Raw genomic sequence first — 15,442 nt, forward strand, 5'->3', positions numbered from 1 at the left:
ATTAAATTGTAGTTAATTGTGACAACATAATCGACACTGGACATCACTGGAAGCAGACGCTCATATTGACGCTCCGTGTTTACATTTGTGATAAACGGTTGTTTTGAGTCCATTACTCGCTAAGTTGTGTGTGATCGGTTGCTGTGTAGTGTGTGGATCCGTGTTAACAGCAGTTTGTTTATCACCAGTAATATAAACCTGTTCTGGCTGCATTTATAATTACGTATTTTGCCAACAAGCCAAAATTCACCCATATCAACATGTCTGCCGTGTGTCCTGTTTGTAATATCGATATTGGCAATACAGAGCACTACGTGTGTGATGGTATTTGTAAGGGCATTTATCATTGCGGCTGTCTGGGTATCAACAACACCTGTATCAAGGAGCTGAAACGCTCAGCTACACCCCTATCCTGGTTCTGCGGTCAATGTAAACAAAATCGTCAAGATAGTAAGTCAGTTATTGAATCCATAATCAACACTGCAATAGCCGATATAAAGAAAGATGTTTTAGGGCATCTCGATCAACAACTCTCGACAATGTTAGAAACACACAAGAACGATGTATTAGTGTCTCTACGTCAACAACTAGCAGATGCACGAGCTGTGTCCTTAGCACCAACACCCACTTATACTGCACCATCACTAATACCTTCATATGCCACTGTAAATTCATCAAATACACCACGACATGAACGCACTGATCACACCACAGATGAACATCAATTAGCAAGTGCACCTAAGCGGAGATTGGTTGACCGCTCACCCCCAACCCATAGCCTCCGCCTGTCCCTCCAACAAGGCATGGTACAATCAGGAACTGCACTGAGAACGGTACCTTACCCAGCACAGCGCCGATTTTGGATGTTTGTCTCACGTCTCTCACCTGATACAACAGAAGATGAGTTAATGTCATATGTACGACAAAAACTAGGTATAAATGATGTGCTAGTGTTCAAGCTGCTACCAAAAAATCGTATCTCAGTAACTTTTATATCATTTAAAATCGGATTTCCTGAATCATTTCCAGATCAGGCATTATCCCCGTCTATTTAGCCAATAGGTGTGGTGTTCCGAGAGTATGAGAAACGCACAGTAAATTTTCAAAACGTTTGGCGGCCCACGATCCCAAACACTCCACGAATAATTCCCGTCACAGAATCACAGACGACAACAATTGGGTCCACACCCCAATCTTCACCAACACCACTACAACAGCCACAACCGATAGAACAACATCCACAGACACCGGAACAACACATATAACCGAAATATATTATCAAAACGTCCGAAGACTAAAAACTAAAACATATGATTTTAAACTATCACTTACTGAAAACGATTATGAAATTATTTCCTTAACTGAAACGTGGCTAGATGAACATGTTCCAACTAGTTTATTGTTCACTAAGGATTACAATGTATACCGCATGGATCGTAACGAAATGAACAGCTCTCACTCTCGAGGAGGTGGCGTGTTGATCGCTGTACGTTCAACAATAGTATCTCGTGAGTGCCGAGTTCCGATTGGGTCGCTCGAAATGGTGTGGGTGAGAATACAACTCATCAGAAGCTCTCTCTTCTTAGGGTGCGTTTACATTCCGCCTTACCTCAGCGCCAGCGATGAAACGTTTCAATGCTTGTCATATTCAATCGACAAAATTCACGACATTATGAGACCAAACGATAAACTGATAATACTTGGCGATTTTAACCAAAATCGAATTGAATGGAGTAGTGGTTCTGCCCAAAGCGCTATAGGTGATAATCATATAATTGATATCATTGAAATGTACCTGTTAAAACAAATCAACAATGTGAAAAATCAAACTGGACGAATATAAGATCTTGTATTAGCTGATGACAACTTAGCAAATCTTATGACCGTTAAACAATCTAACTCTACAACATATTTATTACCTGCTGATAATTATCATTCACCTCTAGTCATATGTGTCAAAATGGAAAAAAACCTCTGCTCCGCGTGCTTGTTCTAACAGCAACCAACGAAAACTGAACTTCTTTAAAGCCAACTATACTGCACTTAACACTGAAATAGCAAATACGAATTGGAACTTTCTATATGGTGAAGGAATCACAATCGACGACGCAGTCTTAAAATTCAACGAAACATTAACAAATGTCATAAGTAAAACAGTTCCTCAAAAAAATAAACCACGCAAACCATCCTGGGGTAATCGCCTTCTAGCAGACATGAAAAGGCGAAGTAAAACAGCGTTACGAAACTTTGAGCATCATAACACAGTTACAAACCGAGAACAACATCGTATTGCGTCGAGAAGATACCGTGCATATAACAGAATGCTTCATGAAAATTATATTACTCGTGTCCAAAACAACCTTCGTAGAAATCCAAGAGCATTTTGGTCATATATAGACTCAAAACGAAATAACAGACAAAGTATTACAGAACTGTCATACAATGGTACCACTGCATCGTTAGAAAGTGACATTTGTGAGTTGTTTGCTTCTCGGTTTCGTGATATATTCAGTCCTCGCATTATTGATCAAGAAAAAATTAACGAAGCCACTTGTAACACTCCTGCTGACATGTTAGAGATGCCATTAATTGAAATAAATTGCAAAATGGTAGAAGCTGCAGTAATTAAATTAGAAATGAACTATAATCCTGGTCCAGATGGGATTCCATCTGTTGTACTAAATTATGTGTCATCACCTTATTGCCGTATATGACACAATTATTCCGGATCTCATTCTCTTCCGGAACGGTCCCGAAGATCTGGAAAACTTCCTGGATGACGCCCCTGTTCAAAAAAGGCGATCCGAACCTTGCAGAGAGCTACAGAGGAATTACGTCAATGTGTTCATGTGCTAAAGTGTGTGAAATAATTTTTCATGAGATCCTGCTGAATGCATCTCGGCATTATATCTGCAACGAACAACATGGATTCATGCCGAAGCGTTCAACATCCACAAATTTGGTAAAATTTGTCTCGGATTGTTTGAGTGGCATGGATATTGGCCTACAAACAGACTGTGTGTACACAGATCTGAAAGCAGCTTTCGACAGCATATCACACGATATGCTGCTCGCAAAACTAAAAAAACTAGGACTAACCGAGAGTTCTCTCACTTGGCTTCAATCTTATTTAATAGACCGACTATATTGTGTAAAATTTGGACAAGTTGTATCAAATCCGTTTTACTGTACATCAGGTGTGCCTCAGGGCAGTAATCTTGGACCGCTACTTTTTCTGTTATATAATAATGATGTGAGTTTTGTCCTGCGTGATGTGAAATTTTTAATGTATGCCGACGACATTAAGTTATACTCGTTTTCCAAAGACACTAATTCCCTCGAAATGGCTCTGGACTTATTCGATAAGTGGTGTAAGCGTAATATGTTATGTCTGTGTATTGAAAAATGTGTCGTTGTGTCCTTTACTCGTGCACGTCTACCAGTCTCACATAGCTATAGGATAAACGGACTGCTTCTTCAGAAGAAAAGTGAAATACGTGACCTAGTTGTTCTACTTGACACAAAACTGACTTTTAAAACGCATTATGAAGATATCATCAAGAGAGCAAACAGAACTCTAGGTTTATTGTTTAAAATGACGAGGGAATTCAACGATCCAGTGTGTGTGAAAACTTTGTACTGTGCATTAGTTAGGCCTATATTGGAGTACTGCTCAATTGTCTGGTGTCCATCTGCAGAAGTTTGGAAAGAGAGAATGGAAAGAATCCAACGCAAATTCACACGTTTTGCGATACGGCGACTTCAGTGGAGTGATAGTAACACTTTGCCACCATACCATTCGCGCCGTTTACTGCTAGGATTAGAGACTCTCGCTGATAGAAGAAGAAATGCGCAAGCCTTGTTCATTGCTGACCTACTTTGTGGAAATATTGACTGTCCGGAAATATTGGAACAAATTAATTTAAATGCAAACAGGCCAACCACCAGAAATCGACAATTATTAAGAACTAATTTTAGAAATACGCAGTACGGATCTAATGAGCCCATTACGGTAATGATGCGCGAATTTAATGCACTTGCAGGACATTTTGATTTTAATGAAACGATACGACAATTTAGAGAGCGAATACGATTTGTATAACATTTAGTCTTTACCTATTACTATTATTATTATTACTAAAGCTTGTGTAACCATTATAAGGCGGACTCGCAACTAAGAAATACAATACAATACAATACAATAATGTCTAATTATGTTCTTGTGTTTCAGGATGCTGTTTTGGAAATTGAGGTGTTAGGATATAATGACCCTCAACTTGGGTTGTCCGAAGCGGAATTCCCACATTCTGGTACATCGTATGAAGGGTAGCCACTTTCTGGATCGTCTGGTGGATCGCTGTCACGTTCAGAACTGTCGCATGAATTCACAACTATTGTCGGAACGTTATCCATGACCGTCTGGTGGATCATCGTCACGTTCAGAACTGTCGCATGATTTCACAACTATTGCCGGACCGTCACCACGTGAACAGCCGCAGAGCTCAATAATGTATAGTGGATACTCTCCGCAAGCTTTGCCAAGTCGAATGCCGCGCCGCTTCGCTGCACACCTCCTCGTCCAACTACTCCGCAGAACCAAACATTAAAGAACCGAAAAAGGCGTTTGAAAGATATTAACAATGCATTTAACGAAGAGATGATGGAAACATTGCGGACGGTAGGACAGACGACAAATAATCTAATAGATCAGCAGAGTACGTCAGTGATTTTTATAATGGTATTCGTCAGACCGCGAAAAATTGGACCCCCGAACACCAACGTGCAATTGAAATGCGCATACGGCGCATGGTTGCTGACGAAGAGGACGACAGATTCCAACAAAGTTTTGGTTGCAGGGCTTAAAGCTCTAATAAGAAAAAAAAAAACAAACATGTTTTTTTTGGTATATATTATGAAGGCTGTTTATGAATTTAATGTGATATAAAGCACAAAACAAGAAAATGAATTAACTATCAATTATGAATAAATAAATATTCAGCGTAAGTTTAATTATTTAAATATTTAACCAATAGCACTAATAACTAGAACTAATAAATGATTGAAAGTTAAAGCTGATGAAATCCACATTCTGAAAACATTTTGCCCAATATTATCTAATTGCCAATTTTGCATTCCAAACATGTATTGCATCCAAACAGTCTCGCAGAAGAAATGAATTTGCAGTCTGCAATGTTCAATTAAAAAATAAAATTACACTCTTAAATATACAGGCTTGGATAGATAAAAACTAGATAAATCTTATAACGTAGTACTGAGGGACAATATAGGTAAATCTAAACACCCTTTGCCAATTAGGAATTATAAACAAATACCGGGCGAACAATTTTACACCAAACAATTAGCAAAGCTAGGACTTTGTAGTAAATTTTCTGTAGATGATACTGTGTAAGTTTTAAACAGATGACATATGCTCAGCTCAACATGAAGTTACATGTATTAACTCAGTTGAGCTGAGCAAATGCCATCTCTTTACAGGGTTTCACACTTTATCTCAAGACCGCGGGACACCTTCCCGAATCTGTCTTAGCCAAAGCCAAGACTGCGGTATGATGCTTGAAAACGTTGATGATACCTGAATTCATCGGATGCAATGCTGAATCTGCGGCACATTTCTCGAAACACACTGGCCCGCGCGCGCCGAGGACATGCGGTCGAATATTTTTTTACACGGATAACCTTTGTGTACATGTACAGTGTACAGTGTACTGAAAACAGTTAATCATTTTTTCGTGTTTTAACCAAAAAAGATTATTTAAACAGTTCAAACTACTTGTTGGCACGATATCGACCTCGTGTGGATTAGCCAAGCGAGTGTTGATAACAACAACGAGCTGTCAAGGACAGCTCGAATAGATGTAGCAAAAAACACCAGATGGCGCTGTTAGACAGACAAGGACAGAAGGATAACCCTTAAGGCGAAACAGCTAGCTTATCAAAAATAGGGCCAATTAGGGTAAAGTTCGGCAGCGGTCGCGAAACGGGGTCAAATGCGGTCAAGACCGATCAGCTGTTCGGGAAATAGGCGCCATCATTAGGCCAAGTTAGGCCAGTAGCAAATATTAAGCCAGAAAGGACAGACGAATTTTTAAACTTCGCAATAAAGTCCAAATAAGCCAGTTCTAAAAACGTCTACCAAGCTACTCATAATAAATAGATAGTAAATATTTTAATTAAACAAATATGCACACTTAAAAATATTTCACGACCTCGGTTAAAAAAACTGCCGAAATCCGTCGGCTCTTTCGATTCTTGCTGATATGTCAGTTGAAAAAACCCAGTAGCCAAAAATCAGTACCATTTAAAACTGAAATATCAGTTAAATAAAAATTTGAACCGAAACTCGGCAACACAACATGCCGAGCACATACGTTAACACTGATGTCACCGAGATAATCCGTCAAAATAACCGAGATTTCAGCTTTACTACTTGGATTAGCCGAGGCTCGGTATTCTATCTGTCATTCGCCATTCTGTTAATCTCGTGCTAATGAAACGAAAACCTTTCGGAGTGATGTTGTGCTATAAAATAAAAAATGTAAAAAAAAAGTGAAAATGAGTCTCTCAGCGTGAAAAAAACGAGAATCAGTAGCGTGCGATCGAGCACAGGTATGGAGCGGGGTTGGGGCTAGGAAACTCCATCAGCGCACGCAACCGGTGCTCTTCAGAGCGTCGCTCGAAGCAGTCCCTATTTAAGGATCAGAGGTGGAAGCTAATCCGGTTGGTTCAACCTTTGCCAGACCGTACAGACTTCCAGGATTCATTTCCGGTCACCTACACGAGGTAAGTATCAACACTCGATCACAAGAAATCTAAAACGGGTTCACTCAGACTTGTTTCACTCTGCCCGCTTTACAGAACCGTGCCTGTACCAGTGCCCGCTCCTTGTCCGGCTCATTTTCCTGTACCGGTAGCACATCCAAACGCTGTGCTCCAACCGGCGGTTGAATCGGCGCCTGTCCCAACGCTTTCCATCACATCAAAAAAACCCATTTGATACGCAAATAAAATCACTAAAATAAAAATAAAATGTTTTTATATTTAGCCGAAATCTCGATTTGCTCTAACCGAAAATCTCGGTTAAACGTAAACGTCAAAACAAAATGACATTAACCGAGATATCGGCAACAGAAATTTAACCGAGATCTTTGCCGAGATCGCAGTTGTGCAAACCTCGGCAAAAATTAACCGAGATTCGGCAAAAATTTTTAAGAGTGTGCATTCACTCATTTTATCAAATTGTCTTTTTTGGTAAAAAAAACGAAAAGGATAATTGAGTGTTTCTAATAGACTGATGTACACAAAGGTTATCCGTGTAAAAAACTATTCGACCGCATGTCCTCGGCGCGGGCCAGTGTGTTTCGAGAAATGTGCCGCAGATTCAGCAATCCATCCGATGAATTCAGGTATCATCAACGTTTTCAGGTATCATCAACGATTTCAAGCATCGTACCGCAATCTTGGCTTTGACTAAGACAGATTCGGGAAGGTGTCCCGCGGTCTTGAAATAAACGGGGCGACTATAGGCTTCGAACGACGAGATCCGTTCGCCGCGGTTGTCAGAAGGCGCTCACTTGGCGCTCAATTTTAAAATAACGTACCATTGAGAGACCGTAAGAAGCGCGCGAAAGAATGAGTTCTACCTGCCGGGGTCGAACGTTCCCGTTTGTATGGCGAGAAATCCGCGAGGTTTTGCGCTGCGGATTTGGAACGAATGTTGTTTTCAATGTAACGTTTTGCTTTAAATTTTGCTTTAAATGATTGAAGTGATTGGAACTTAGAGGTATGTAACATTTAGGAAATGTTTTGTTATCTATTTCCAATAAAAAAAAGTTTTCATCAGTTTTGAAAATGTATATAAAACACATAAAATATATCGGATATATACATATATAAATATATATATATATATATATATATATATATATATATATATATATATATATATATATATATATATATATATATATATATATATATATATATATATATATATATATATATATATATATATATATATATATATATATATATATATATATATATACACACACACACACACACACATATATATATATATATATATACTATGTATATATTACTAAATGAACATAAAATAAATTTGCTCAAATAATTACTCCTCAAATAATTTACCCAATTTTGTTCTGTTGGTAATCCGCTGAGCAGAATCGATGTGAAACTGCACTATGGCCTTTATTGTGGTCAAAACGTTTTTCATTACATTGATAAATTAGAATGTTATAATGTTCGTATAATATAATACAAACAGATTATACAATTTATATCATTTTGCAATACAACAACAAACCAACAGGTTATCTATACGTTTTTTGTTAACTTCTGATATTTTGAGATATATATTTTACTATTTTGGGCCAACCTCATAAAATCACCAACAGTGCAAAGCTCGTGCTGAAAATTTCCTAGAAAAACAAAACAATGCCACTTGACCATGCCGTTTCAAACCGTCGTACTCTGTTCCATGCGGATGGGTTTTGTGTTGGTTGAAACTCTTATTAATACTACGAAATATTTTGGCGTATTGGTTAACGGTATAGCCAAACCAGAGCAGCCGTTTTGTTGACTAGTTGCAGTGTAAAACTTGTTAAAACAAGAAGTGTAGTGATTTCAATGAATATGGCTGTAAGTAAGGCTAATCACATGCAAATCTCTTCATATCGTTTCTAATCTTGTATGATACATATTGTAGGACAAAAGAAAAACTACCAATAAGTCTCAGTTCGAGCGACTTATTTCGTTAATCGAGCAGAATAGCGATGTTGTGGGTGATAGGAGTAAGGGGAGCACCGCATTTTGGGAGGAAGTTTCCAACCAATTAAATTTATTAGGACCACCTATGAAAGATGGCTCAGGCTGGAAAAAAGTAAGTTTACATCGTAAATTATAATTTCTGAACTAGTATTTTTATATCAATGTTCATCCTATTTATTGTCAGGTCTGGGCAGATTATAAATCAGGGTTAAAAAAAAAGCTCGCCCACAATAACAGAGAGTATAGGGCTACAGGTGGAGGTCCATGTAATTTGAGTAGTTTCTCTATGATGGAGAAACATGTGATCGAACTGTTAGATTTAAGACAGTCCATAGTAGGCACACCCGATCTGCCTATGTTAGGTGTAGATTCACTACAATATGAGCCTCAACCCGGGCCGTCATCACAACTTCAAAAACAACCACAACAACAAAAACAAAGTCAACAAAACCCGCAACAGCAGCAACTAACTTCGCAACAGCAGCAGCACACTTCTCAGCAGCAGCAACAACCTTTGCTACAGCAGCAACAAACTTCACAACAGCAGCAGCGAACTCAACATCAGCTTCAAGAGCAACAGCAATCACAACAGCAACAACAATTACAACAACAGCAACATGAAGATGAAGATGAAGCAAATGTGCATGGTACACAATTTCATCGCTTTAAAAAGAGAAGTGTTGCTGAACTACAGTTGTTAGAATTTAAAAGGTACTATAGGACAACAGAAAAACTGGCAGTCATAAAACAGGAAGAATTAGAATTAAAAAAAGCATTTTTGAGTGTTATAAAAGAATACATAAATGCTAAACGCGCGGTAGCAGAAAGAGATTTGGATTTGAAACAAAAAATATTCGATTTTAAGATTGAATTAGCAAATAAGGAATTAGAATTAAGGCAAATTTTGTCATCAAAAGAGTTAGATTTAAAATTACAAATATCAAATAGCCAGTTAGAATTAAAAAAAGCAATAGCTAATAAGCAAATTGAGGTTCAAATGTTAAAACTAGAATTAGAGAAAAAACGTTTAGCTTAGTAAGTTGTTGCGATGGTACTCAGTATTGAATTTCTTTGTTTGTATTGATTCAATTTTCGAAAACTACATTAAAATTGAAAATTTCATAAATTTATTGAATTTCACTGCTACTTTTTCTTTTTTCCTGTTTTCTTCTATGAATCTTCTATACCACGAATAATACTATTGAACGTCTGTTGCCACTCTATATTGTGTTCAATACACATGTTGTGTAACGCACAACACGTATTGATTATTAGTCCTGCCTTTCTTGGATCGTAATTCAGGGATCTTTCAGCTCCTAACAGACATCTGAACCGTGATTTTAGGATTCCTATACTTTGCTCCACAGTCATTCTTCCCGACGATATTTTTGAGTTTTCTTGTGCTTCCACAGAACCCTCATCCGGATCACGATGAGGTCTTACTATCCAAGGTTCTGAGGGATATCCAGCATCTCCTGAATATAAACAGTAGTATTAAAATGTGTTTTTTACATGATACAAAATTTCAAACTACCAAATAGTCTGTCATTTTGGCCACTTCTATGTAAGTGCTCAAAATAAGCCCGGACTGGACTTACTCTCCAGATATGGGCGTCATGGTTTGATCCTGCAAAACGAGCGTCGATTGCTCCAATCCGGTATTTGTGATCACATGCCTTCAATAAACAAAATGTTGTTAGCTTTTGTTTATGTTTTTGCAAAAAATATAAATATACTTACAATCAAAGCATTGATGCTATAAACGTTCTTCCGGTTTAAATACTGTAGTGGTCGGTTACGTGTTTTTTTTTTTATTTTTATGTGGGTACCATCAACACACATGACGATATTTTCAAATCCACTTTTTTCAAAAAATCTTGCCTCTTGTCGCTCCTCTTCGGACATCGCCAATTGAATCCAATCTCTTATTAAATTATGAAGAGGGACTAATGTTTGCAGTAGTACTTTTGAAAACGTTTTTTGCGCAATTGCAATATGGAAATCTTTCCCAACGCCACGTTGGTAGCTTCCGGTTGCAAAAAAAATTAGGCATGCTGCTATTTGTTCTTTCGTGTCGAGTCCATAACATCGTTGAGTATTTAATTGCGCGTGAAGACCATCAAAAAGGTACAAAAATATGGCCTTTGAAACTCTTAAATTTTGAATAAAGCTAAAACAATAATCAATTTCGAGTAAGTAAACAGTAGTATATTTAATTCGTTATGGTACATACACAGCAAATTTTCTCATCATGCTTCAGTAAAGTTTTTTACTGAAACGGTTCAGTAATAGAATATTTTACTGATTTTCAGTTTGAATGTCATGTTTTTACTGACTTTCAGCAAAACAATTTACTGAATGCATTTCAGTAATACACATTTTACTGAAAATCAGTAAAATAAGTGTCAAATTAGTCGTTTCACTGGATATCAGTAAAACAAATTACTGAAAATGAAGCAATTCATTCTGTCAAATCGACCTGTCAGTTAGAACATCAAAACAAAACAATGCGGTACCTACTTGCTCGTGATGTGCAAAAAGTTGATTTTGTAGGCGCTTACAGGCACCCTGGTGAAATTTCAGGTGATATTTCGGCTTACGGGATTAATTTAAAAGAATTGTCAGCCGTGTTGGTGTGTAAAATGTTTGCTACAATCCACTGTGCTTGCTGAAATTGCGTGGTGTCTGTGAGCGCTTACTGAACCATCTACACTTGCGGCGGTGAGATACAGTATAAAAACTGTATAAAACAACACGAAACATGTATTAATATGAACTGAGCGACTGGCAATATCTGCGCATCAATAAAAACTCAATTTAAAAGAAGTATTTCGTCATTTTTTAATCGCTACCAACTACTGAAAAATCAGTAATATGAGAATGGCTTTACTGGGATTTCAGTAAACGAGCTGTCATTTTGGTGAGCACCGGATATTACTGAATGATTCAGTAAACATTCTTTTTACTGAAAGGATTACTGAAACTTCAGTTAAAAAAATTTCAGTAAAATTTTACTGAAGTTCAGTAAAAAAAGTTTTCTGTGTACGCTTCATCTGCAAGAGCGAGAGGATCCGTGTTATTTCGTAGCAATTTGCGATGGCGTATTAATTATCTCTTAGCAGCAGCTTCACTAGCACAAACATTTGTTATGAACATCATTTTATTATTTCTACTGTTCTACTAAACTGTTCTTTACTGCAAATTTTGTTGAAAGCTCAGCATCAAACTAAATGAACCCAGAATTTTTGACGTATTGAGAAGAATTTTTATTTGTTTACATCGGGATAGGCGGGAAATAGATTCACGATGACACTTTACCAATGGTTATCCGGCGCTCTGGTAGCCATCAAACAATACATCAGACACGAACAATGTATGGAATGGTTCGAGATATCTCCTCCTTCATATACTTCATATACATTTGTTTTAGTTGGATATCTTGTTTGATTGCTGCCAGACTGCTGCTAAATGACTTATATATCTCAAGAAGCGGTAATCGCTCCTAGAGGCGTGCGAAAAAAATCAAAATTGTTTGATTCTGAAACAGGCGTTTTCAAACTGACTCTCGCTATGGTTGTCAAATTTCATACATTTTCAGAAAGCGCTCGCACGCTTGCTGGGGTGACTGTAGCTGCTTCAATCAAAGTAAAACCGCTGTTTTCATTTCTTTTTTTTCTTTTTCTTGGCGATGGATTCGGCCTTGAAGGCCTAATGCAGGCTTTCTAAATGCATTTTAAAAGCGTATCCGAATTCGCTCAGTTTTTAACGTCCCAAGGGAGCGTCCATATGAACATTAACGGGTTGGGTTTATGGAAAGTCCAACTTGTGTTGGTAAGTATGTGTATGTCATTCAGACCATAATAACGGATTAGCACATGAAGGCGTGAGACGGTTAGCGATTTCGGACAATTCTTACGCAGGCCAAAACCACCAAGATCGGTGTGACGACGTAGACTGAAGCGTAACTGGAGTGCCAATTCCTACTGAGAGGATTGGTTAAAATGAAATTTGAACGCATCTAGTATTACAGGAGTAGATCAATTATCGGTCCTGCATTTCTCTTGCAAATATTGTGCATATTATGGTTAGTAACGATGAAACGCAAGGACGAAATTTTACTTAATAGTGTTGGTTCTTTTAGGTTTCATTTAGGCATTGGTTTATTCTTGTTGCGCGCAACTTTGTTGGTGACCAAATTCAAAACAATTTGATTTTTTTCCAGCAACATTGTCTATTTACCTTGGTCATTCGGCAAATGATATAAAACAGCAGCTATTAGCGAAAATTCCTTCATGTCCAAACTAAACGCAGCTAGAAATATTCATCAACAATCTCAGGGATATGTTTCCGAACAATAACGTTCCCCGCAACAAGATTAAACCGCTGTCTTTGGTATGTAAAATAACGATAGTAAATAGCGTTGTTCATAATTAAAATACAATTTAATTGCCATTATTATTTATTAAATTGAAATAAAAGTTACTTTTTAAATAAACCAGAATTTATCACTGTTTTGTATAAAAATAATATTTTTTTAATATTTTTTTTATTTTTGTTAAGTAATTCAAAGCTTGCTGCCCCTCCTTAATTTGTTTAAGTTTAAATTAAAATTTAAATAAAAATAAAGCAAATAAAACCGCCATGTTATTGTTAACAAATCATCCAATACAGATGTAACGATTCAAATTCAACACCAACGGAAAAAAAATCAAAATTCAAAATTGTATAAGCCTTAAATCATAGATATAAACGCCTGTCTAAGATTGACAGTTGTATCTCATGTTTCTCATTCTCTCATGAGCGTCGAACGGATTTCGTCGTTCGAAACCCATACTCGCCCCGAAAGTGTGAAACCCTGTAACACTCTCCCCATCGGCCAACTGTTCCTCGGCAAATTTCCGTCCACAATCACTTCAACATCATCTACCTTGGTGCGCGGTGCCGGATGAAACCATTGCGATCTGCGGGTCAGTGTAGAAAAATAATCCGCGATCCATCTCTTCCACAACAAGTCCGCATTCCCTTGTGTGGCGTTCCAAGACGATTTAATCAAAGCCGAAGTCATCGAAGAACGTCGCAGTTTTTCTTCCACCTGAGCTCCCTAGCAGTAGGTGGTTTGTGGTTATGGGAAAGTCCAAGTCCGAATCGAGCGGTATGTAAGTCAACGGCCGAGAGTTTACTATCATCTCAATCTCCGTCATCGTGGTGAGTAGTATTTCATCTGTCGGTAAACGCGGTAAATTAAAATTACATAATTTTTTTTCTGATTGTACCAGGCGTTCCCAACATCCACCAAAGTGTGGTGCGGCCGGCGGATTGAAACTCCACTTTAGCTCGAGTGAGCTGAATCTCGACTGCAGTGTAACCTCATCTACTTCCTACAGGGCATCGTTGAGCTCTCGTGCGTTACCGATGAGGTTAGTGCCCCTGTCACTAACAATTTCTCGCGGTGAGCCTCTTTTAGCGATGAATCGACATTTTGCTAGGATACAAGAAGTAGTAGTTAGCGAATGGGCCAGTTCGATGTGTATCGCACCAACTACCACAAGTATCGGTCCGAAAGAGTCCAGTCCTGTATGTGTGAAAGCCCTTTGAGGTACGGCCAATCTCTGGGTTTGGTAATTTGGCATTCTTCGCCTTGCAGCGCTGACAATCACGTCGAACCCGGTTAAATTCCATCAGTGGGGTCCTTGCCGTTTTAAGTTCGTAGGCTGAAATTTCAGCCTGTCAGCTGTTTGCATTGTATAGCAGTTATCGAGTAGCTATCTAAGTGAGTATAATATACAGGTGGGCTTATCCCAAGGTGTATGAATTTAGAACGCTGATTTTTATCGCTTCTGCTTCTGAATGAAGATTTTAAGAGTGTTTTGTGTATTCGTCAAGCCTCCAGAAAGGTTGATTGAACAAAAGTTTTCTCCCATCCTGTCAAAAAGTGATATACAAATTTGGTTATAAAAAACATGCTATGAGACCACCTGGACTACATACACTTTGATTCTAGATGCCACCACGTCATCTCTTTAATGCACCTTGGGGTAAATGTAAACAACACCGTGTTTTCGAGCAAGTACTCAAATCTAATTCTAGCTTTGAGGCTAGAATAATATAGACTGAAAATTGCAGGCTAGTTTTGTGTGAGGTTTTGTATGGAGTGCTCACATGATTTCAGCCTCCAACTGTCAAACTCCATACAAAAAACTAACTAGAATTGTGAAGGGCCTCAGTATCGAGTAACTCCATAAAAGTAACGAGTACGCAGTTGGTTTATCACTGTTCTGTGGCTCTGATGGCAGTACCGTTCATGGAAGTCCCAGATGATTAAGTCGGTCACATGATGTCGTCTCGGTAAGATGGCCGGTTTTTCTTCTACAAAAGAACATTCAGTTAACCGCCCACAAACCCTTAAAATCCTTTTTTCGTTTATCATAGGTGATAATTTGTACAACACGCTGCCGCGAGCAATTGGCTTCTTCCACAGATGATTTTGCTGTGCATCACTCTTCAGCCGCTTAATGTCCGACAAAAATCCATCGGCCTGAGTCCAGATAAGCAGCGAATGCGCGGAATCCAACAATTCCTGCTGTGTCAATGGACCATCGATCTTCGCTGACTGTTGAACACGCTTTCGCAT

The 15,442-nt window shown here is 38.2% G+C and overlaps 1 protein-coding gene and 1 long non-coding RNA gene across 2 annotated transcripts; one reads left to right on the top strand and one right to left on the bottom strand.

Moving 5' to 3' along the window:
* Positions 1 to 6,197: 6,197 nt before the first annotated feature.
* On the top strand, positions 6,198 to 7,125 carry LOC133391571 (uncharacterized). Its single transcript, XR_009765060.1, has 2 exons — positions 6,198 to 6,801; positions 6,877 to 7,125. It is a non-coding gene; the product is annotated as an uncharacterized LOC133391571 (long non-coding RNA).
* A 2,835-nt stretch (positions 7,126 to 9,960) lies between these two features.
* LOC133390964 (putative nuclease HARBI1) lies at positions 9,961 to 15,442 on the bottom strand. The gene is made up of 4 exons (XM_061640474.1): positions 15,255 to 15,442; positions 10,552 to 10,981; positions 10,346 to 10,487; positions 9,961 to 10,286 (listed from the first exon to the last, which is right to left on the bottom strand). The coding sequence occupies exons 1-4, from the start codon at positions 15,440 to 15,442 to the stop codon at positions 9,982 to 9,984; spliced, it is 1,065 nt and encodes a 354-aa protein (XP_061496458.1). The 3' UTR covers positions 9,961 to 9,981.

This window comes from Anopheles gambiae, chromosome 2 (assembly GCF_943734735.2).
Source record: "Anopheles gambiae chromosome 2, idAnoGambNW_F1_1, whole genome shotgun sequence".
NCBI lineage: Eukaryota > Metazoa > Arthropoda > Insecta > Diptera > Culicidae > Anopheles > Anopheles gambiae.

Bases quoted from the DNA above. Each gene is read 5' to 3' on its own strand.
- LOC133390964 (XM_061640474.1), bottom strand. From the start codon at position 15,442: ATGCGAAAGCGTGTTCAACAGTCAGCGAAGATCGATGGTCCATTGACA. The intron at 10,982-15,254 runs GTACAAATTATC...TTATTGTTTTAG, and splicing joins ATTGCTCGCGGCAGCGTGTT to CTTTATTCAAAATTTAAGAG. The intron at 10,287-10,345 runs GTAGTTTGAAAT...GTTTATATTCAG, and splicing joins CCAAAATGACAGACTATTTG to GAGATGCTGGATATCCCTCA.